The sequence below is a fragment of the Stegodyphus dumicola genome, chromosome 11 (assembly GCF_044657685.1).
Source record: "Stegodyphus dumicola isolate Sdum_Otavi_A_Nest chromosome 11, ASM4465768v1".
NCBI lineage: Eukaryota > Metazoa > Arthropoda > Arachnida > Araneae > Eresidae > Stegodyphus > Stegodyphus dumicola.
The window spans coordinates 69,653,758-69,678,458 of NC_140778.1; the positions used below are offsets into that span (position 1 = coordinate 69,653,758).

General features: G+C 32.0%; 1 protein-coding gene across 1 annotated transcript in view; it reads left to right on the forward strand.

The window, feature by feature from the left end:
* The first annotated feature begins 4,391 nt into the window (after positions 1-4,391).
* Positions 4,392-24,701, forward strand: part of LOC118195570 (uncharacterized) — a 131,238-nt gene continuing 110,928 nt past the window's right edge. The window contains exon 1 of the mRNA XM_035366900.2: positions 4,392-4,532. Coding sequence (XP_035222791.1) covers positions 4,513-4,532 — 20 coding nt within the window. The 5' untranslated portion in view covers positions 4,392-4,512. The remainder of the gene's footprint in view (positions 4,533-24,701) is intronic.

Genomic DNA, 24,701 nt, shown 5'->3' on the forward strand with positions numbered 1-24,701 from the left:
TTGGAGCTGTCCTGAGTAATACTGGCTAATAAATCGTGTTTTCATTTTTCATCAAGGGCTGGTCGTCAATCACTCCAAATCCACGAATCCGCAGAACGCAACAATATTAAATTCTCCATGAATCGCTTTGTCTGTTTCTGTTGATTTCATATTCATGATCTGAGATAGCAACAAAACTGTCGTTCGTTTGAGCTGTACGGTTATTCTGTTAACAGTTGCTGACCAGACTGTAAACATCTCATTACTTCACTTTCATAGTCTTTCACAGAATGTCGGTAACTCCGGTTATGCATGCTGGGAAATCGCTTTGTGAACAATTAGTTTTCTTTCAGTTTCATACTGCTTAAGAATTCAAGCTCAAATCCTCTCATTCTGACAGTCATAAAATATTATGATAAATTTATTATTTAAAAATATTATGTACACCAATATGTTATCATTATTATGTATACCAATATGTTATCACGTTTCTTAGGTTTATTAACAATAACAAAACTTAAAATCATAGTTACAGATCATCAGGATTTTCAGAGTGAGAAATACGAGAAAACAGTCGTGCCTCACCCGGATTTGAGCTATGAATCTTTCAATTTCTAGATAGATGGGCTATTCACTTACATGATAAAATAATATGCGAGGAAATGTGATAATTCTTTACATTCTCCCCCACATAAAAATTTACGGAGGAGACTCAGTCGATCATACCCAGGGGGTTGAAGGAGATTATATAAGTTATTTTCTCCCTCCTTCCAGCAGGCCTTAGTGGTGTGACGGTATCACACTCGATGCGTATTCGTGAGATCCAAGTTCGAGTCCCGGTGAGGGCATTGCTCATTTTTTATGTCTCCTGTTAAAAAAGAACCAACAACTCAAATCCACAGACTATTATTCATTACGAACCAGGCAAAATTTAAAAAATCAGTTGTGTTCTGCCAGGATTTAAAGCAGGAATCTCTCAGTTCCTAGTTAAACGTTTTAACCAGTTATACCACAAAAAGAGGAGAAATGCGACAATTCTTTAAGAAAAAAAATTTAAATGTAAACTGATTATTTGGAAGACGCGTATAAGGCATTTCTCCCGTCTTCTTATCGTGCTTTCGTGGTGTAGTGGTGGTTTGGCCAATATTCCAGAGGTCCGCAGTTCGATCCCCGGCGAAGGCGTTGTTAATTTTTCATCTTGCCTGCTTCCAAAAATCCTAATGTCTCTACAGTGGGCCCGAACTAAAAGGGTGTTGAACGATGATTCTCCTCATATAGAATTTGGCAATTGGGTCCCCTAAAAACCCCAGTCGCCCTTTAAAAGGGGGGGGAGTATATAAGGTATTTCTCCCGCCTTCTTAGCGTGCCTTCGTGGTGTAGTGGTCAACACACTGAGCCGGTATTTCAAAGGTCCTAGGTTCGATTCACGGCGAAGGCAAGTGCTAATTTTTCATCTCGTCTGCTTCCAATTAACCTAATGTCGCTACATTCATTGTGAATTAGCAATCATCAGTTGGCTTAAAAAATATCCACTTCCATTTTTATAAGCTTTGGATACGCAGGACGGTCAAACATTCCCAGAAGGGTTTGGATGAGTCTTTTTTACTTTATTTTATGTTATTAATGAACCAGTCGTAGAGATATGACGTATAGTGACTGCTGAACGTTAAAAATGGAGGGGAACATGTTTTAGAACAAGTGAACTCCATTTTCCTATTTTACAAAATCATGCTCTTATGATTGTATTTTTTGTAATACTTTAGTTAATATTTGATGTTCTAACACTCGAATTTATGCAAGGATATTTCCCTTTATCAGCCCAAATGGGTGCAATTAGTTTATGTCCACGCGCTACTTCCGATTTCCCAACAGGAAGTAATCGGGAGCTGAAAAAGGCAAGGCAAATATTGTAGTCTGTTAATCCTTGGAATTTCTTCAAATTATACACTAACCGAAGTATCGAGATGACCATTCTTGTTAGGTCTGTCAGAATGTAGTTGTAAACAGCAATTCAAGATGATTTTCTGCTATAAGACGTAACGAAATTTCAGTTACGTCATACATTAACATTTCCCATCAGTTGTCAAAGAAGCAATATCATACCGCTCTTATTATTCGTCGTTCCTTAATAAAATTCACCTTGATGATAATTCACTTTAATGATTGAATAAAATTCACCTTGATAATATCCATCAGTTATATGTCCTTGGAGAAATTTGCCAAATCATAGTCCGAAGAAAAATGTTGCATAAAAAAATCTTAGACGTTAAAAATATGAAAAACATAAAAGTATTTTACTTTCCTTATAAGATAAAAAATAACAGCAACTACTTCCAACTTATAAGCTTCGCATCATATTAAAACTAAACTCGAGAATTATCGTTCTGAATCTTCTGGCATTTATTTCTGCATTTCTTTATTAAGCGTACGTACAATGGCATAAATAGAAAAAAATATCAAAATGTTAAAAATAGGTATGATGCTGTTTGAATAAAATAAAAAAAAAAGAAAGAAAGAAAAATAAAATCTGAAAGGTTTCAGATTTTAAATGACGTTCAAAGAGGCGTTATTTCAACATTTGGTGTATTACCTTTATTTATTAAATATCATGTTCTTCGCATTTAAACCATAAAATTCAGTTCAAGAGCAAAATCGCAAAATAATTTTAAAATGAGCATATCTTTAGAATTTCCGATACACAGTCTCGCGTGCTGGAGATAAAAATGTTTTTTCTCTACAATGCTGCCATTGCTCGCCTTGAAAGCCCTTTGGTTTGTCAAAGAAAAATTCATTAACATTTTACAAATATGAAATCGATAATAAAACAAATTTCAAATTTAGGCTTCCAGATGCATATTCGCAGGAGGATTACTTTATTCAAAATTCGATGTTTCTAGGTACCGTTGTTTTATCACAATGAAAGAAACATACATCCATTTATGCGTATTCTTCATTATTTAATTTCTTTAAATAGTATTTGGTGGCAACAATTTGAAAAGTGAAACAAAGCTTATAGTGAATCAACGCAAAATGTCGAAACGAAATTAATAGTTCTTCTAGGCAAATTGTCCCTTTATACTAATAATCTGAGATCATTCAGATTTTTAGTACCCCCAAAAGGATTTTTTTAACATTTTGTGTGTTACCTTTATTAATTAAGTATCATGTTTTTCGCACTTAAAGCACATAAAATTCAATTCAATAGCAATATCGCAAAATATTTAAAAACAGCAAAACAGCATACCTTTAAAATTTTCAATACATAGTCTCGCGCCGCTGGGCATAAAAGCGTTTTTTCTTCCGTACGGTGTTGCCATTGCTCGCTTTGAAATCGTTGAGTTTGTTAATAAAAATTTCGTTAAAGTTTTACAAAATTTTAAATAGATAATAAAAGAAATTTGAAACTCAAAATTCGAGCTTCGAAATGCCCATGTTCGACTGCGCTATTCAAAATTTGATGGCTCTAGGTACCGTTGTTTCTTCACAATGCGAAAAACTTCCATGCGTTCATGCAGATTCTTCATTATTTAGTTTCTTTAAATATAATGCATGGCGATTATATTTGGTGGCAACAGTTTGGAAAATGAGACGACGCAAAATTCAATTTTGAAATCAATAGCCCTTCTGGGCTAACGTCCTTTGGGCTAAACATGTAAATATACAGAAAGAGTTTTACAATCTATATATTGCTAAAGCTTTTCATCATTCAATAACATTTTATTCCGAATGCAATCGATAGCTTAAACAAGAAGCAGAGTAAGAAAGTTGGCAACTAATTAATTACAGGCATTCAACTAGTTTTATTTTTAACACTCCTGCCACAAAATAACACTTGCTTCAAAATATTATTAAGTAATACAGGAAAATAATTTTTTAAATGATTACCTACGTTGTACTGAGTAACTCACTTTAACAGCATTGTTATAAGACAAACTGAAATCTTATATATCGTCGGTGACAACAGTGTCTATGGTTTTATCGCAAACTGAGAAAAATAAACAAACGCAAAAGTTATTTTTCCCTCACAACCCACTCTAGATTTTGGCCTTTCTTTTTTGTATTTGCTCCTTATTTACCTGAATCTTTCCTTTTCTCCCAGGAGATGAAACAGAAAATCCTTAGAAAGAATAAAACGACAACAGTCCAATAATCCATTTCTTGCAACAGGAAACAAGGAAAGAAATATTTGTTATCCATTGGAAAGAGCATATTTTGATTATTACAGTAAGCAAGGCATGAAAATTCAGATAACAATAACACAATAAACAATCGAATAACTCCAGGCATAATCAAAAGCATCCACCGATGTATATCATGGTGTAAAAATTCTTTCCAACTTGTTGTTATCATAGTTTAAAAGATTAATCTCTCATCGTTTAGACTAAAGAATATTCTATCATGATTATCTGATGTATGGAGTTAAAATCGATAGGCATAGAACAATAGGGGGTGAGAATCTGAATTCATCATCGGTTCGGTTATCTGCTCATAGTAGCAGGTGGGTGTGCGCTGCTGGATGGTTATTAATGAAGGATGGCATTCGTTTGGTTTATGTAAGTTTAAAAATTCTGTTTGTTATTTTTCAATACAATAATAATTCGTTGCTAAACTTCTATTCAATTAATCTGATTGTGCTTTTGACTACGAAGTAAATTTTTTATGATATAAATTGAAACTTTTTTGTATACTTTACCCTTCAAACTTCACAAACGGGAAAATTTGAGTGAAATTTTTATTTCTCAAACTGGACTATAAAAACCAGCTAATTTATTTAAATGCTATACGCTAAAAAACTAATTTTTTAAGTAATTTATTTTGGTAAAATTAAAAGTTATTATTCATCATTTATTGTAAATGGACATTTTTGGATGTTTCGGATTTCTTTTGAATTTTTTGGTGTAGTAGCCTCAGAAATCTGAAATGAATTATTTTAATGGTACTTCTCCGTTATTCACCTGCTGCGCATTTCGGTTTATACATTTCATTCTAATAATATATGTGTATGCGTTTAATTCTTCTTGTTTGCTTACACACACACGCAGTTCCCAGACGGTGCTATTGTTGGTTGGGTCTGTATGTAGTTTCTCTTTCACAGGCGTCAAAAAGCATAGCAGCTGTTTAACAGAAAAGCAACATTTTAAAATTCAAGTATTACTTAAGATTCTAAAGACTGCATCTGAGAACGTATATGACTTTCATGAAATATATATATGTATATAAAGCATTCCTCGTAAAACATTTTTCACAACAAAAAAATATTACTCATAACAGCTATATTTTTTCTCCAACTGATAACAGTTACTCATAACAGTTATATTTTTTCTCCAACCCCAAAATAAATAAATAAATAAATAAATAAATAAAACAAATCTGAAAGGTTTCAGATTTTAAATTACGTTCAAAGGGGCGTTTTTTTAACGTTTTGTGTGTTACCTTTATTTATTTAATATCCTGTTCTTTGCACATAAACCATAAAATTCAGACAGCAATGTCGAAAAATAATTTTAAAATGAGCATATCTTTAGAACTTAGTTTCGTGCACTGGAGATAAAAAAAGCTTTTTTTGTTTGTTTGTTTTTTGTTCTCGTAGAGTGTTGCCATTGCTTGCTTTTAAATCGTTGAGTTTGTTAATCAAAAATGCGTTAATGTTTTACAAAATAGGAAATCGCTAATAGAACAAACTCCACATTTCAAATTTGGGCTTTCAGATGCCCATATTCGCAGTAGGATTACGTCATTCAAAATTGGATAGCTCTGGGGTACGAATGTTTTATCATAATGCAAGAAACATAGATACCTTTACGCAGATTCTTCATTATTTAATTTCTTCAAATATAATACACGGCGATAGTATTTGGTGGCAACGATTTGAAAAGTGATACAGCCTTTTAAAGTTTTCAACGCAAAATTGCAAAACGAAAAACAATAGTTCTTCAGGGACAAAGTCCCTTTGGATTAAAATACTTTCATTCTCTGAAAATTTTAAGTTACAATCTAATACCTCGAAGAAAAGCTTTACTATTAAAAATTTCTATTATCAGAGGCTTTTTAGTTTTAGGCTTAAACTGCAATTTTAAAGCTCTATTTCTTTCAACACTGGTTACTAAACATAAGTCAGAATAAGAAAACAAATAAACAAAACTCTTCCTGCCCCTCTCCCTCCTGAAAAAAAACCTTTTGAACAAAATTAAAAAAATAATAATAATAAATATTTGCAAAACGTATGGTGTTATAAAACCTCAACATAGGTTTAAATTTTGTTTTGGGGGCAGACGATTAGTGATCCAAAAACTACTGTTAGAAATTTTTCAGTTAAACCTGCTAACGAAGAGTTAGAAACTTTATTTATGACACTCATGATGTAAAATAATTTTGTTGTAATATGTTTCACAAAAATCAGATGAATTGATATTTTGTATGATTAATTATGATACGCTGATGAGTAAGGCATTTTTAAAATACCGAAACCAGATGAGTACATGCTAAATCTTATTTAAATCGATTGGCAGCTCTTTCTATGTATAACAAATATGATTCTATCGCTAACTGAAAAAGATGGCTTTCCTTGCTTTAAAAAATAAAACAGATTTCTGATTGTAACTAAAGATTAAAAACGGTAACGAACAAAAAAAGACGCTGTATAAACAAAACGGTAGAACTAAACTAAATATGTTACATATGATGCTCAAGGCCTTTTTTTTTTTTCCGTTAAATATATTAATGATGAATGGTATAAACATTTATAAAACAGATAACTCTACTGAAATTATTTTGAGGTAGTTTTCTTAGACTAAATTAAATGAATTTATTTTAATTTCAGTTTAGTTCGCTGTAAGAGGTTTCATTTTTACTTCTTTGTACAACGTAAAGGCGCAATTTCCTTGTAAAACGTAAAGGCTAACTTCCTTGTACAACGTAATAGCGAACAACGTCTACAACTTCCTTGTACGACGTAATAGCGAAAATTTCGGCTGTCATATTTCAACAAAATATTCATTCTGACTGCTCAAATATCCATTTAAACTCCTCCCCCCCCTTTTTTTTTTTCATTACATCTGTACGTACGGAGGGAAATTACTATTTTATTCAAAACGGACTGTAAAATAGATTCAGAAGGATAGTTCTCCACATTTTTGTGGGGATGGTAGTAAAAAGCTTATGCCACATGTGTATTTTTAAGAACTGAAACCCTCGAAGGTGTAAAGGTCTAGTTAGTAAGCATGAGAAGCCGAGTAAGCCCTATTAAAGAACTTATGATTCCATGTCTCGAACTTCTCTCATGTCTGATAGGTGCCAGACATGCAAAATCGATTCTATCGGACTTGAAACTTATGAGATGTAAAACAATGTTCTGAGTGATTCTTCTACAGCTTTGGGGTGAATAAGAAAAGATCAAGCATGGGGTACGTTTGCACACAATAGAGTACAAACTAGATGTAGTAGTAAACTAGTACAACATAGTAGTAGTTAAACTAGATTTGATGTTTAGAAGGAATTTTTTCGTTACGTCTGCACATATGTATGTATGTATCTCACATAACTCAAAAAAGATTAACCCTAGAATGTTGAAATTTGTATACGAGACTTGTTGCCTGTATATACATATACGTACACCAAACGTATATGTATATACAGTGCAAATTCCTTAATACGGACGTCCATTATCCGGAGTGATCTATAATCCGGACCTCAAAGCCACGAACTTTTTTTGTATGCTTTACGCATGCGCGATTAGCACAAAAAAAACGAAGCAACTTAAACAACTTACATTGAAAGAAATGTTTAATAAAGTAAACAAATAAATATTAAGCCTTTTTTTTTTTTTTTGTAAATTTCGATACCCTTTAAATCATAATTGCTCTTTATTTCATAAATTACGGTTTCATATTTTTAATTGTATAATTTCTGCATGCCATCTTACCAGATTTAAATTGATGATCTATATTCCGGAAAAACCCCTAATCCGGAATCGCCGAAGTCCCGACAAGTCCGGATTACGGACTTTGTACTGTATATATATACACAGTACAAAGTAGTATATATACTTTCTTTCCCGACTTGGTGAGATATTTTTCTTTACTCTTGTATGTCAATAAATTGCGCATTTTTTGCTTTAAAAGTGATTGAATGGTTCTGTTCACAGATCCCGGTTAAGATTTTTACGCCTTTAGTTGATCTGCATGAAAAAGTTGTAGAATTATTAAAAATTTAAAAGTGGCGCTAAGCCTAATGAGGCGGCCATTTGTTTACATTTGAAACTCTTAGTAGAATGGTGAATTAAATCAGTTAGTACAGTAACTTCAGTATCTTTTTGTCGAGTGGGACGATTCAATTTTCAATTTGGTGCACTGATACTTTTGTCTTCCTGTCCGTTGGCCGAATCGCCTGTTTTTCGATACAAACACTAACTAGAATTGTACAAATTATTTTTTTAATTGTTTTTATCTGTATTTAGTGTTTTAGGTCTTTCTGTAGTTTGCAAATTTTAATGAAGATGTTTTGAATTTTTATACAGTTTTCCTTGCCGCATAGTGCGAATTGAATTTATGATTAAATGAGAAATATATCTCTAATGAAATTCGACGAAATAAATTTAAATTAAGTGCAGCAAAAAATATGTAAATTTAATAGGCCCGTACAAGGAAGTCATGGGTTTTCCACTTCAGATATTTTAACTTTAGTAGCCCATGGCATCCCGAAACGCCCATGGCCTGTGAGATAATTGGATCGTGTTACTTGTGGATAATGTGAATCACGTCAATGAAAATGTCTTTGGTGCAAATAACTGTGAAATACAGTTACACGAATTTTACAGACATTATTTTACAACTCTAATAATAATGCAATTTTGTCTTCTATTTAATTCTATGAACTGGAATGATTTTCGGTAACAACTAAGATGTAATTTAGCCCTATTTTGAAAAAGGATTCACACTGTTTATAGTAATTATTAAAATATTTCACAAAGTAACAAAAGATAAGAAAAAATATCTTAGCCTAAAAATCATGTTTCATAAACTTTCTTATCTTTAGAGATACACATATTTATTATTCACATATTTAAATAGCAACACATGTTTAATTTTTTCACTGCAGTTTTCCTCTTAATCTAAATTCAGCTACAAAACCAATATTTTTTCCTAACTTTTTTTTCTTACTAAATTTACACAATAGAAGCAAATGCTCTGTATTTTAACTATTCTCTTTAATTTCTAATTAAAATAAAACCTTAAAGATTATATAATCATTCTGTAGAGTTCCTCACTTTGTAATTCTAAGTTAATGTTGGAAGTGAAGAATCTTAAGAACTGATAAGCGAATAATCGCTCAAGTTCGGGTGACAAGAAACAACAAGATAGAAGGGTAACTAACCCTTTATTATTCCAATAAGATTTAACAAAACGACGCCTTGGAGTGTACAAACAAAGCCGACACTTGGGCTCGAACTTAAGAGACTAAGAATTAAACTAAAACTAAGATTAACTAAAGAAATATAGCCGAAGCTATCAAGATTCAAATCGAGTTGGCCCCTTAACTTGTTTGACTACGAAGCTTATCGAGGGCCTGAGTACGGCCGAGCGTAATAACAGCTTTGAGAGAGAGAGAGAGAGAGAAAGAGAGGAATAAAGGGCAAACGCGCGTAAATCAGAAACTCAGATTCTCTCTGACTCAGTAAGTAACTTCGTGGTTTAAATACCGCTCCTCCTCATTAAATATTCAGCAAGATTCCAAAACTACGTTCTTGCCGGAAGTAGTAAGTTGAAGTTAAGGAACTTTAACTTAAAATTTAACTGTTATTAAAATTAACATAATCCTTACAATTCTATTAAAAAAATTTGAATTTTAAAATAAGATTTTCTGTAATTTTGTTAAAAGCAATGACTCCCTTTGATTTGTGTTAGAACTAAATGTGAAATAAGCAATTTTAATGCAATATTTTAATGCATAACTATATATATGTAGAAACTGACAAAATGTTAAAGTAATAAATCAGAGTAATATATAGTTTAATCATATTTAGAGTTATTTGGAATATCTTTCAGAGTTGGCACCAAGAATTAAAATTTATAGTTAGATGTAAGACGTCAGTAGTTTTCTATTCGTATCCTGTTAGCCCAAAGAAGCGTTAGCTCAAAAGGGCTATTAATTTCGTTTTGGCATTTTGTATCAAATTGACTTACGGACTTTGTACTGTATATATGTATATATATATACTTTCTTTGCCGACTTGGTGAGATATTTTTCTTTATTCTTGTATGTCGATAAATTACGCATTTTTTGCTTTAAACGTGATTGAATTGTTCTGTTCACAGGTTCCGGTTAAGATTTTTACGCCTTTAGTTGATCTGCATGAAATAGTTGTAGAATTATTAAAAATTTAAACGTTTAAGTGGCGCTAAGCCTAATGAGGCGGCCATTTGTTTACATTTGAAACTCTTAGTAGAACGGTGAATTAAATCAGTTAGTGCACTAACTTCAGTATCTTTTTGTCGAGTGGGACGATTTTGTGCACTGAAACTTTTGTCTTCCTGTCCGTTCGCCGAATCGCTTGTTTATGGATACAAATTGTTGCCACAAAATATTATCGCCCTGTATTACATTTAAAGAAATTAAACAATGAAGAATCTGCATGAATGTATGTATGTAAGTTTCCCGCATTGTGATAAAACAACGTTACATAGAGCTATCGAATTTTGAATAACGTACGTCTCCACCCGAATATGGGCATCTGGAAGCCCAAATTTGGAATTTGTTTTATTATCTATTTCATATTTTGTAAGGCATTTATGAGTTTCTGATTACGAAACTTAACGATTTCAAAGTTAGCAATGGCAACGTTGCACGAGAACAAAAACATTTTTACCTCCAACGCGCGAGACTGTGTATCTGAAATTCTAAAGATATGCTCTTTTAAATATTTTGCGATATTGCTGTTGGATTGAATTTTATGGTTAATGTGCGAAGAACATGATATTTAATAAATAAAGGTAACACAGAAAACGTTAAAAAACGTCCCTTTGGGGGTAATGTAAAATCTGAAAGCTGTCAGATTTAATTATTTTACATTTGTATTTTGTGTCCCGTATATGTATTTGGTATGCTTTCTGATGCATTAAAACGCCTTTCTAAATCAAGGAGCTCCATAGATTTAACTTCTACCTCTCAGATGGACTCTGCATATGTAAATATATATTCGTTAAAAAGGTGTTTCCTAAACCTTTTAATCTCGCTACTCAAATGCATCTAGATGGGACTTAACGAGATATTTAGTTATATAGTTATTCTGGAAGAAAAAAAATTGAAGGAAAAAGGAAGATTGCCAGAAGAAAACAGTACTTTAATAAAATAATAAAGATATCTTTATATAACTATTAACAATTAATTGGTAATTTGAAATTAATTTTTAATTATAAATATACTTCAAGTCTTTTCGCGATCCATGTAATCACGAAGAAGTATTAAACAGATACAGCTTTTAAGAGTTAAGTAATAAAAATCTTGAATTAATTCATAATATTGTACGTAAATAGAAAGTACACCAGCAAAATTAGAATAGAAAATGCATTAAAAAAAATCTCTAAAAATTCTAATTTTAAATATTTACTGAAGCTTCCAGTAAAAAGAGTAAAGTACATGAAAAACACATGGAACTTGATGAAAAAAGCTCTTTTTAACATCGAACAAAGCCTGCAGAGGACTCGGAGGCAAAAACAAGCACATTTTATAATCTTAGAAGAGAAATTTTACAAATCTTAAAATGTCTGGCAGAATTTCGTTTTTAATTCATCTTTATTGCTACAGGCAAGTTCAAGAGTGATTCTGCATTCAAATACCACAATGATAGCCAATAGGATTTCAATCAGATGAATATAGAAGCCAGATATCAGGGATAACATGGTATTGGAAGTTATCATCGCGCGATGTCTGAGTTTTCCTAGCCGTGTCTGCTAGTACAGAGTACTGTTGAAGCACGTATGGTCAACCTGTGGCACGTTTTTCAATATATAGACTGACTATGGTAGCCCGAATATTTCGTTACATATTCATTTCACTGTCAGATTATTTTTCATGATAACAAGTCTGTCACTGCTGATGGAATCGAACACCATGATGTGAGCAAGAAACTAGCAGCCATGGTTTTTACATCAAAGTCTGAATCCATCAACTGCTGCCTAATTCTTTGAATCGTTGTGTCGGCGGCAAATCGTGTAAGGTATCGTTTGTTGGTCTTACTGGCAGAGATCGAATATACAATCACCTTCTTTCTGCACTCCAGGCGCCTAATAATTATCTAATCTGTTTCGGGTCTGCATTCGTTGAAGTTTACTAACAGCTGAGAATATGGAGAAAGAATCATGAATCAAGAATTCATTCAAAAGAAAAACATTGAATAAAAGCAGATAAGCCTCTACTGGAGGTCGTAACTGAAAACTACTATAAGCTCAGAGAATAAAAATAATCATAAAATTTAAGCTCGATGATAATTAATAATAATAATTCATTTAAATCTAAAAGGAATTACAATTTCCTGGTAGATAATAACGCCTTTAAATTTCAGTCACAGTTTACCCTTTGGCCAGCTATTCCACTGGAAATCTTCAACACAGATACGTTCTGCTCCGTCATTTTTCTAGCTCTCTGACTATAATTATAATAATAATTTAAATACATTGAAAAATCTTTTGTTGTAATATATTTGCCATTTAGAATCCTCATAATTTTCTCTAAAGAATGAGCCGTATGACTAAAATTCTAAGAGACTGTAAAGATGGAGAAAAAAAATTAAAACAACTTTAAACTTATGCTTCTTCCCCTTTAAACTTATGCTAGTTCTATTCCTCCATCCTATATATATTTCTTTTCTATTTCACTTCTAAGGTTACGGCTCTCTTTTTACCGTCCTCTTTTTTTTTAGCATCATCTCTCCCGCCCTCGCGCGACCTCTTAAATGGTACGCTTCTCAGTCAAAGATATATATATATATATATTTACTAAATAATATTGATTAATTGATTATATTATCTCCTAAGTTTAATTAAAGTAGAATTATCTTAAAAGAGTGAATCCACCTTTGTATTTATTTATTTATTAATTATTGTTCATTGAAGGGGAGTTGGTTTGTTCCCCTTGAAAAGTCAACTAATTTACAATCAATGACGGTAATTACATGCGTTTAATTTAATTCTTGCCTTTAATTTATTCCTTTTACAATTGAAATTTTGTTCTTCATGATGATTTAATTCCGGTCCCCGTTAAAACATTCTTAACATTTTACTTTCAAGTTACTTCAAAACATCTTTCAAAATATAACTTACTAGTATGGATTCACCCTTTTAAGATAATTCTACTTTAATTAAACTTAGGAAATAATATAATCAATTAATCAATATTATTTAATAAATAAATTATATATATATATATATATATACAGGGCTTAATTTTTAAAATTAGAAGTGCCGGAGCCCTATGGAAGACTGTGAGGAAGGAAAGAAGAAGAAATAAATAAAACAGCTAAAAATTAAAATAAATAAAAAATAAATTTAAATTATTATTAATTTAATTAATTAAAATTAAAAATATTTAGAGGTAAAGAAAAATCTAATAAATTATTAAATTAATTTTAAATAGTTTTAAATCTAATAAATTATTAAATTAATTCTTTTTACTTTTGGTTTTGACTTTTACCATTGCCGGCATGAATGACGAAACACGAAATGAATGATTGGAGAGTTAGGTTTGGAGGCAACTTTCCCTTGATAAGTCTGTCTCCAGCCTACTCAACAGTCATTCACTTATGCATTTTAAAAAAATTGTTTGGTTTAATTTTAATTTGCTAAATTAGTGAATTTATTTTCATGGATTAGTTTTGCACTTGATTTGCTTATGCTTCTGAATTTAAATGATATTGTAGCTTAGTTCGAGAATTAAATCTTTTATATGTTTGCACATTTTTAAAAATTATTTTGGCTTTTTTTCTTTATGTTGGCTTTAAATTTGCTTTTTTACTTTTATACGTGTTTGTTAAAATTTAAATTTAAATTTGTTTAAATTTATATATATATATATAGTAAGAAATTTAGAACTAATATTTCACAAAGACCAAAAAAAATTTATAATTAATAAATTTCAAATAATCATAGAAATGCAATAAAAACCAAAACATTTCAAACAATCAAAATCCCCTCTTCAAAATTTATAAAATTAAAAGAAAAATGAACAAAAACAAAAGAGGAATTCAATCAATCTCAATGTCACTTCATCAGGGAAGAGGAACCTTGAAATTAATTGAAATCTCTCTTCTACAACAAAAATCCTTGGTTTTCTGTATCCAGAATTAGCCGATGAACCATTTCATTGTATTTAAATTATAATTATAATAGTTCATCCGAAAATTCTGGCCCTTCCCCAAAGCAAGGGAAACAATTTCTAACTATAAACATTAGAATAATCAATAAAGAGAATTCTATCCCTTTAAAAGAATTGAAAACGAAATTGAAAAACAAAAGTGAAAATACAAAACTTTTTTAATTTAAATGTGAATCTTTAAACAGAAAATCCAATGAACTAAAATGTAGTTGAAAAACCTACATCTTACCTACTTAGAACCTACTTATTTAGAACATACAAAACGAAATTAAGAACTCCCTTCACTTTCATTAGACTCTAGTTTAAATCTGATAGGCGATTCTTTGGAGAAACTAAAAAGCTTTGGCAAGAAATTAATCGCTCAAAAGGCTAAAAATCTTGTACGTAAATTTAATTTTGAAACTAAAAGGAAAACGTTAAAATATTTCAAGGAAAATTTTAATTTTATTTTTTAGTCAAAGAAACAGAAAAGCATACTATTTGCATGAAACGTTTGTGTTTTGTTTTCAAAAGAATTATTTTGTAATTATATATATATATATATACTTTACTACATTCTTTTGAAACGATATATACAAAGATTAAGAACTTTTCGAGGCACATCAATAACTGCCTCGTCGTAAACACTTTTAGCAACCACTGCTTTATAGAATTGTTACGGATTGTATATATGTAAATAACTTTAGTGAAGTTATAGGTAAAATTGTAGTATTTTTTGTATAATGTAACATGAAATGATTGAAAGAGACGAAGTGCTGCTGGAAAAATAAAATTACAGGGGCAAGTCTATTTATCATTGAGGCAAATGACTATGTAGTTAAACTAGCGAGATATCACAAGCTGGCAACGGTTTTGGCTACTAATTTGTGTCGCCAAATTTGGCGACATTTTGGTCGGTCCCTGTACAGCTGTAATTGTTAGTGTGATTGAACAAACGTAATTGATCCTTATATGTATCTGTAACCGTATTTAGCCCTCATATGTCTTCCAGTAATTTCAAGAAGTTGAAGGTACTAGAGATTTCTCAGCGGCCGGGGAAAACTGTACAACTACTGATTGTGCTCTGTTGTACTAAGATTGCGCATCATATAGATATCGAAATTTCAGTATTTTTAAAGTTCCAGATCTGTTTTGGCAAAAGTTAATTTTATCAAGCTATCACTGTTTTTGTGTGCATTCAGTCTGTTACGAACTGGTGCGCACGGAACAGAATATTTGTTACAAACCTTATTAAGAACGAAATTGAAAAATCCATATATTTAAACTCCCATCTGCAGGCACTATTTTTTAATATTTCATTTTGAATATAGTATGACTTTGAGTTATAGTATTTTGTAGTGTTTGACTTTAGTATCATGGTGACTATAGATCGGTAGACATCTTTGCCAGTCAACCTACTCATCAGTCTACTTGATACGGGTTTAATGGAACAGCGATCTTGTATCAACTGAGATGTTATATTAGTAGATGAAACTGCAGCATTTTAAATCAATAGTTTCTGAACAATCAACGACTTCGGTGATGATGAAGGATGAATGGATAGATGAAAGCTATTTTTGAAAAAGATAAACAAACAGTTATAAAATAAGCATCTTACAAATGTTAAACCTCCAGAAACTACTAAAAAAATGGGAGGACTAGAATGGGCATTGAATGAAGTAATTTATTCTCAATCAACTAAATCAAACAATAAAAATAAATAATGTTACAAATTTTCTATATAAGGTATTTTCTCTCTCTTTTCTGTATGCCTTCCTGGTGTAACGGCTAGTACACTTGGCGCGTATTCGAGAGGTCCAGGTTCGAGCCCCAACGAGGACACTGCACACTTTTTACGTCGCCTGCTTACAAAAATTCCGAATGTCTGTACAGTGGCGCCCGAACTAAAAGGTAGTGGATGATGATTCTTCACCACCAGGATTTGGCGACTGGGTTCCCTAATCCCCAGCCGCTCTTTGAAAGGGGGAGTATATAATGTATTTTGTCCCCCTCTTTCTGCATATCTTCGTGATGCAACGGTTAGCACACTCGGCGCGTATTCTAGAGGTCCAGGTTCGAGTCCCGACGAGGTCATTGCATATTTTTCAAGTCTCTTGTTTTAAAATAACTTAATGACTCTATATTGTAAATAATTTTATTGTAATTATATGTGAAATTGGAGTATTTTTTGTATAATGCGATATGAAATTCTTGAAAGAGGAGAAAATCTGCCAGAAAAATAAAGTTACACAGGCAAACCAATTTAACATTAAGTAAATGGCTACTTCGCTAAGCTGGCGAGATATCGCCAACCTAGAGATGGTTTTGTGACTAATTTAAGTTTCAAAATTTGGCGAGAAATAGTCAAACGTCGCCACAGTGACATTTCAATCTGGTTCCTGTAAAACTAATTGATAATGTAATTGATCTCTATATGCAACTGTAATCGTATCTGGTGTTTAGATGTACCTTTAACCATTTACGCCTTCTCGTAATTTCGAGAAATGGAAGGTGCTAGAGATTTCTTGACTAAATAAGTACGAAGAGAGCATCAGTTACCAACTGTGAGTTCACAGCTAAATTTAGAATATTGAGAGTATTGAGCTGAATTCAGAGCTGAATTTAGAGTATATTTTAGAGTATATTGCGCTGAATTTTACGTACATTTAGACTATTGAGTTGAATTTAGCGTATTGAGCTGAATTTAGATTATTAAGTTGAATTTAGATTATTAAGTTGAATTTAGAGTATTGAGCTGAATTTAGATTATTGAGTTGAATTTAGAGTATTGAGCTGAATGTAGAATATATTTTAGAGTATATTGAGCTGAATTTAGAGTTATAAGGTATTTCTCCCACTTCTATAGCGTGCCTTCGTGGTGTAACGGTAGCACGCTGTGGCGGTATTCCAGAGGTCCGCGGTTCGATTCCCGGCGAAGGCGGTTGCATATTTTTCATCTTTTCTGCTTCCAATTAACCTAATGATTCTACAAGTGGCGCCCGAACTAAAAGGGTTGTGAATGATGATTCTCCGCACCCAGGATTTGGCGACTAGGTCCCCTAAAACCCTAATCGCCCTTTAAAAAGGGGAGTATACAAGGTATTTCTCCCACTTCTCTAGCGTGTCTTCGTGTTGTAACGGAAGCACGCTGGGCCGGTAATTCAGAAGTCCGTGGTTCAATTCCCGGCGAAGGCGGTTGCATATTTTTCATCTTTTCTGCTTCCAATTGACCTAATGACTCTACAGAGTATCCGTGAGAGCTTCCTCTTTTAGATGCTCTATGCATTGAGTTGTGTTTAATGTCTTTAGTAGCTTGAAGGGCAACTCTGATTGTGCTCCTTGATAACGAGAAGAACTGTACGAGTATTTTTGTGGAAAATTCCAGAACTCTGAAGAGTTCCTTTTGATAAAATAAATTTTATTCAAAGCATAATGAATCTGCAAGCAGCAATATTTTCATTAGAAAAATAATTCTTATATCTGTATTTAATGACAATAGTTAAAATATGTTACAGTATTATTAATTTAATGAAATTATTGCACTTTTCTTTGAGACAATTATATGCAAAATTCCATTATTATCGCAGTAATTTATTTAAATTCAATTTAAAATCTAGCCACTCTAGATTTTTCAGAAGATTCACTAATTTAGCCCTGCAGATGTAAAGCAAACTTATATATTTTTGCGTCACTCATTCTATATCTACAAACTCTAGAATTTCTAAAATTATTCCAAAAATTAGCACCCACAATAATGTGTTGTACTTACCGTATATTCTGGCGTATAATGCAGACATTTAATACAACAAATGAGATCTAAATTTACGGGTGTGTGTTATACACCAGATATAAAAATAAAAGGTTTAAAAAATAAGGAAAAGATGAGCAAAAAAAAAAAAAAAAAAAAAAATTCTACCATGTTCCTAAGTGCTGTTCCTAGCGATTTTGGTGATTTTCTAGGACCCAGCTGGTAACGCTTACTTTTAGAATAGGGCATTTCGTTACCCTTTCTTCAAGTCATATTCATTATTTGGCATATTAATTATTACATCATTTTTCTTCCACTCATGTATGGAGCTTTTCACCAATACCAAATATCCTTGGTTGGCACAATTTCCATTTTCTTTCACAAACTGAATATCTTAGCATTTGAAACCAGCTTCTGATAGGAGCCGCATTTACTACTAAAAGGAATACTATATCAGCTGCATTTCAATTAAAGCAAATGCGATTTACAAAAGCCTTCAATGTTCAGCCTTCGATGAATACAGAAAGAGAAAAGTTCTGTCTCCTTATTCCGCGAATTCATTCGGAAGTACATTAGTATCCGAAATTATTTTCCCCCTTTTCTCGAAACCCTAGAATAACATTCTTGTGCTCAGTTGCATTGAATACAACTAACTCTTTTTCTCAGATTTACTTTCTCAAGCACTTTCCCCACGTACGTATCATTCCCCTCATCGTTTGTCAATTCAGGATACCGTTGTTCGAAACCCTGCGAAAAATCTTTGATTGAATGACTTCAAAAGATAACAGCATCACACGTGTATCTTTCAGGTTTTTCATAAAGATAAGAGTGCGCATTATACAGCGAATTTACATGAAAATTAAAAAGTGTAGTTTGAAATTACAGCTGCCGAAATATAGGGTACTTTCAAATTATTGAGATAATTTGGAGCGACCGTTAGAAATCTTATCAGCACTGATAACAGAACAATATGGCATTCTTCACTTTGATTCCATTCATTAATTGTGCTTCGGCAGAAAGTGTATGGTGCACATTTTAGTTCACTTATCTCTGTTCCAGTTGATATAAGCATGATAGCAATATTTCGCCGCATTGAAATATTTATAGACCAGAATGTGCATGTATCCTATTAAACTTATTGATTGCAATCTTACCAAAATAAAATTATTTTAATATGAAATTTAATTACTTTGATAGGCGTATTAAACAAATTATTTTAACAAAGAAAATACACAAACAGGGACGATTTTATAAGACAACTAGCGGAGGTACCCGATGCCAGTTAAGTTAGATTAAGAGTAATGTGTTATTTTACTCATGACATCATTTGAAAATTCGTATAATACGAACAGAGAGAATTTTATAAGACAACTGGCGGATGTACCCGATGCCAAAGTTAGATTGAGAGTAATGTGTTATTTTACTCATGACATCATTTGAAAATTAGTATAATAGTATATTACACGTCATAAGCAATACGCTGCGTCATTGTAATGCGTAAAATATGCCAAAGAAACAAAGTGATATTTAATACATGCACCACAACTGACTACGTAATTATAGAATCGTATGGTATACAGGGTGATTCTAAATTGTTTTTACAAATTAAGAGGGGTGTCAGCACTCATCCAGATGAACAATAATGACCATAGAACATAGGGTCGCATTCCACTCTGAGAGGCAAAAGAGAATATTAAAATTCCAACCTGAGCTTACAACAGCGGTCGGGAGAGCGAATGAACAAGACCAAAAGTTGCACAATCAATTTAGTGAAAAACTCGCAGAGAGTGCACAAAACGGATAAAACCGCGTTCCAGTGTTAATTCGAGGTCAGACTTTGACGGAAAACGGTCAAATGCATATCATTCATGTGCAAGGTCTCAACCTCGCAAACGATTGCAGCCAGTTAATTATCTAATCGAGGGCTGAATATTATCAACTAACTCGAACTCAAGGTAAGGTTTGATACTTATCCAAAGTTGCAGTTTTTTCCTCCCTTCGCCATTTTCTACCCTGACCTCTTGGACTTACTATGCTGCGCTCATTCTACTTAAAGCTCCCTTCTATGGGACACGAAATTCTGACAGACGGAACACAGCATGAACTTTTCATGCTAATTTCGGCATACAGCAGAAGTTGGAGTTAGTTGATAATATTCAGCCCTTGATTACATAATTAACTTGTTGCAATCGTTTGCGAGGTCGAGACCTTGCCAACCAAAGGTGCACATTTGAGCGTTTTCCATCAGAGCTCAAATTAACACTGGAACGCCAAGTTTTTGGTTTTATCCGTTTTGCGCATTCTCTGTGAGTTTTTCACTAAACTGATTGCGCAACTTTTGGTCTCGTTCCTTCGATCTCCCAACACTGTTGTAAGTTTCCGATTCGAATTCTAATATTCCTCTTTTCTGCCTCTCAGAGTGGAATGCTACCCTATGTTATATGGTCATTATTGCTCATCTGGATGAGTACTATCACCCCTTTTAATTTGTAAAAGCAATTTAGAATCACCCTGTATATACCCAAATGAAATATGGAATTGCAATTTGGGTAAGCAAAAATAAAAACAAATGCATCATTATTTTGAACAAAATCTATTATTTTGAGCGATATGGAACCCACATAAAAATTAAACATCTAACTAAATTTTATATGGAATAATAATAATAATAATAAATAATTATAAGCATAAAAGTCCTCAAGTTTTCTTAAAATGTCCATTGAACAGTCCCTTTCATAAGAATAGTTGGAATGAAATACTTTTTAAAAGTCTCTTGATGCCAGTAAGTCCAGCTTATTTTCATCTTGTGCACTAACGAATTCACAAATATTATGCAGTTTTTCCAATAAATATGATTCATTAATAATTTTTGAACAGAAAATGTTTAAAATTTTCTTTTCATATAAAACTTAGGAGATATAGAATTTATACCATTTATGAATAATGTATTATGTGCATTCATTCTTCTCTTCATAGGTAATTAACAATACATTGATGTATTTTAAAATAATGTAAGAATTCAATACAAAACATTACGATACAATTCAGTATAAATAATGATACGATACAATAAGGCATTAACACTTTGAATCAAAAGTTTTGGCATGTCCTCGCCAACAGATCAGCGTGACTAGCTTGCTGATGGTTGGGAGGTGCTCAGTACAAAATATGTAAAAACCTCCGTTGCCTAATAAAAGGTAACTGGTTTTTGGCATTGTACATTGTATCAAAGTGTTTTTATAAAAATACAAAATCCTACATATTAAAATACAAAATCTTGCAAAATTAAAATTTCAAGACAAATAACTTGTGTGATGAAGTTAAAGTCTTTTGTAGCAATTAGAAAAGAGAAATGAATATTATCTTACAACAAGAAGAAAGAAAAAAACCTGTTACAAAATAATCTAAAAATTATGTGAAAAATATGTGTTAGTGAGTTGTGTGCGTGTGTGTGTGTGTGGTAGCATTTGTGTGGTAAACTATGATCAGAGGATCGTGGCTGGTATGAAAAAGTATACAAAAAGCCAAGCCAGTTTCATGACCATAGCTGACTCAAAATTATGTTAATATAAAAGGTCAAAATCGGGAAAATAATTTTTCATAGTTAGGGTTTAAGTCTAGATCAGGTATTAAAAGGCATAATCAGGAAAGAATTTTGGAAAATTAGAATTAAATTAATTTTGAACAGAGATAGGAATTCTACTATTTCTAACAGTTAATTTAAATTCACTTGCTGGATTAAAATGAACAATTTCTGTTTTCTTTTTAGTTAGAGGATTAGATTTATCAATTTCGTAAGTAACTTCAGAATATTGTTTTAGAATTTTGTAAGGTCCTGAAAATGGAGGAGAAAGTTTACGTGTATTAGGATAGTGAAATTCTTCATACCTAAATACCTTCTTCATACCTCATTCTAAATAACCTATTTTAAGATTACTAGGCTTATAATGAGTGTCATATCTTTCTTTATTAACATTATGATAATCACCAGATCTTTTTTGAGCTATTTTTCTAGCTTCTTCTATTGGTGGATATAATTCTTGATTTTCAATTAAGGAATCATAAGGTAATTTTCCATACATTAAGTACGATGGTGGGAATTTTGTTACAGAATGAGGGGTATTATTATAAAATCCTTCAGTTACTTGAGGTAACAATTTTGTCCACGCAATATTACCTTGATAAGAATTTGGTTTACATTTTAATCTAGTTATAATCTGCAATAACCAACCATCTCTTCAAATTCCACGTGTAATGTATATCGAGTATCTGCAAGTCCAAAAGTTCTAACGAAAGTGAAAACGAAGTGTGCAGCCACATTTTAAATGTTTAGAAGAAAAAAAAAAAAAAAAAAGAAAAAAAAAAGAAAAAAAAAAGGTGTTTTAAATCCTCAAAGTGTGCCATTTCTTCATAGAAGTGTTTTATCATCCAAACTGTGGCTACGATTGTGAAGCGAACTAGTTAATTAATGCCTTCATGCTCTAATCTTCAAGATATATTTGCTCTAATTTTCAAGATTATCAATATGTGTGCGTATATGCGGTGATTTAATAAGTGCAATGTAATTCAACAGTAATATAAAAATGTGGAAAAAAATTCGAATCATAGAATTGCTAAGAGTGCTTAAAAATGAAATCTGGAGCCAGCCTTTCAAAATTAATCCAGCGTTTGTTTATAGTAAAATGATGAATGTTTTCCAAGTGCTAACGATGCAATCATTCCAGTGCTTTCAAGGTCATCGAACTGCGTATCTTAATATGGCTCTTATGCGAATAAATTAGGATATTCTTTGGATTAAATTTTACAACTGAAGTAAGTACGTGCCAGAAATATATCTTCGCTTTTGTATTTGCGTAATTAAACCTCCATTGGGAACTGTTATTTTTCTTAATAATTTGGACATTAAGAATGTAACCCTGTGATATCAAAAAATATAATTTAATAATATTAGAAATTTGAATTCTAATAATTTAGAAAAGTAAATAAGTAATTCTTAGATTTTTAGTTATTTTTAGGGAAGGTTATTGAGATAAATAATTATATTTTGGATTTTTGTTGAAATTTTTGAATACGAATTTTATAATTATTCTAAAAATGAAGTAGATGTAAAAAATAAATGAAATTAGTACAGATAAGTAATATGAAATTATGGTAAATGCATGTTAAAATTTGTGAGTGATCGTGTGTTAATTATAGAGTATGATGAGGGTGTACTGGTTCCTTAAACAGAGGCCTGTAATTACTTCTGTACAGTTGTTCCTTTTACCCTCTTCATGTAAGATAATGTTGGAGGCTCAAATTTTATGAGTGTGTGCAATTTTTTTAATATTATTTTACTTTTTTTTAAATTATGGAATGTTTTAGTGCAGTTCTCAAAGGCCAGTTACCTTATATGCAAGGAACGGAAGCCTTTTCAAGTAACTGCCTAGGCACCCTGGGCTACTAGTGCAGAGAACACACTGGTTAGCTCAAGAGGACAGCCTTATTGATGGATATGTTTGTTTAGAAATATTGCGAGGCCTTCCAGTTTTATATAATCAGGAATTGTAAATGAAAGATGATAAGGATGAAACCATAATTTCTGAAAATCTTAATCCTAATATTTATGGTGATAAATTATATCAATATGGAAATTAGTATCATAAATATTTATGTGCGTTACATTAAATATAAGTAATGATTATGTAAAAGTTTATTTTGTGATATTCTATAATAACAAGAACCCTCCCTGAAGAATTATGATTATGTGAACTCTCAAACAAAAACACTTTTGGACTGAAATGCTGAGAAATTCAATAGGACTCTAAAACTTAAAATTTATTTTTAAAAAATTGATATTTATAAATTATACTTTATACGATCAAAAATTTTATGATTTATGTTTTTTTCATTTGCTAGTGCTTTAACGCTTTCTCTTTAAAAAGGCTCCTCTGTCGCTACGCCTTTTTCTTCTTGAAAGGGGGGGTATGTAAGAAAATAAAGAATATGTTAAAGATTAAATTAACAAGGTAAATTTCCCTTCTCTATTCTAAAAATTCCTCTCTGCACTGCGTCATTTCGAGAAAAATCCAAGTCATAAGATTTTTACGTAATTCTGGTGATGTAAACGGAACAAAAACGCTTAACAGCCAATAGTAATTTTATAGCAATATTAACTATCCAATCAGAATGCTTTGAGAACCCAAACTAACTCAGTCTGACTTGAGATTTCATCCTGAACATTACGCACTTGCTTTCCACGCTTTGGTCTAGCTACCCTGCTGTCTGTTGATTCTTTCTTGCTAAATTTATCAAAAATGTAAGCTCTTTGGAACAGGCACATTTAATGTGCCGACTTGTGTGTAGCCGCAACATGTTGCTGAAAATAAAACTGAAGATTTAATCTGCATTCGCCTCCAATTCCCTGGTCATTGCTTCTGATTTTGAATTTATTACATATATATATAGGATATATTCAGGAGCAGAAACTTTGGTGCCATAGACGTGTTGATCCATAATGACATGGAAATTGGAGGCGAATGCAGATTAAATCTTCAGTTTTATTTTCGGCAACATGGCGCGGCCACGCACAAGTCGGCACACCAAATGTACCCGTTCCTAAAGTTCCTTACATTTTTTATAATTTTGT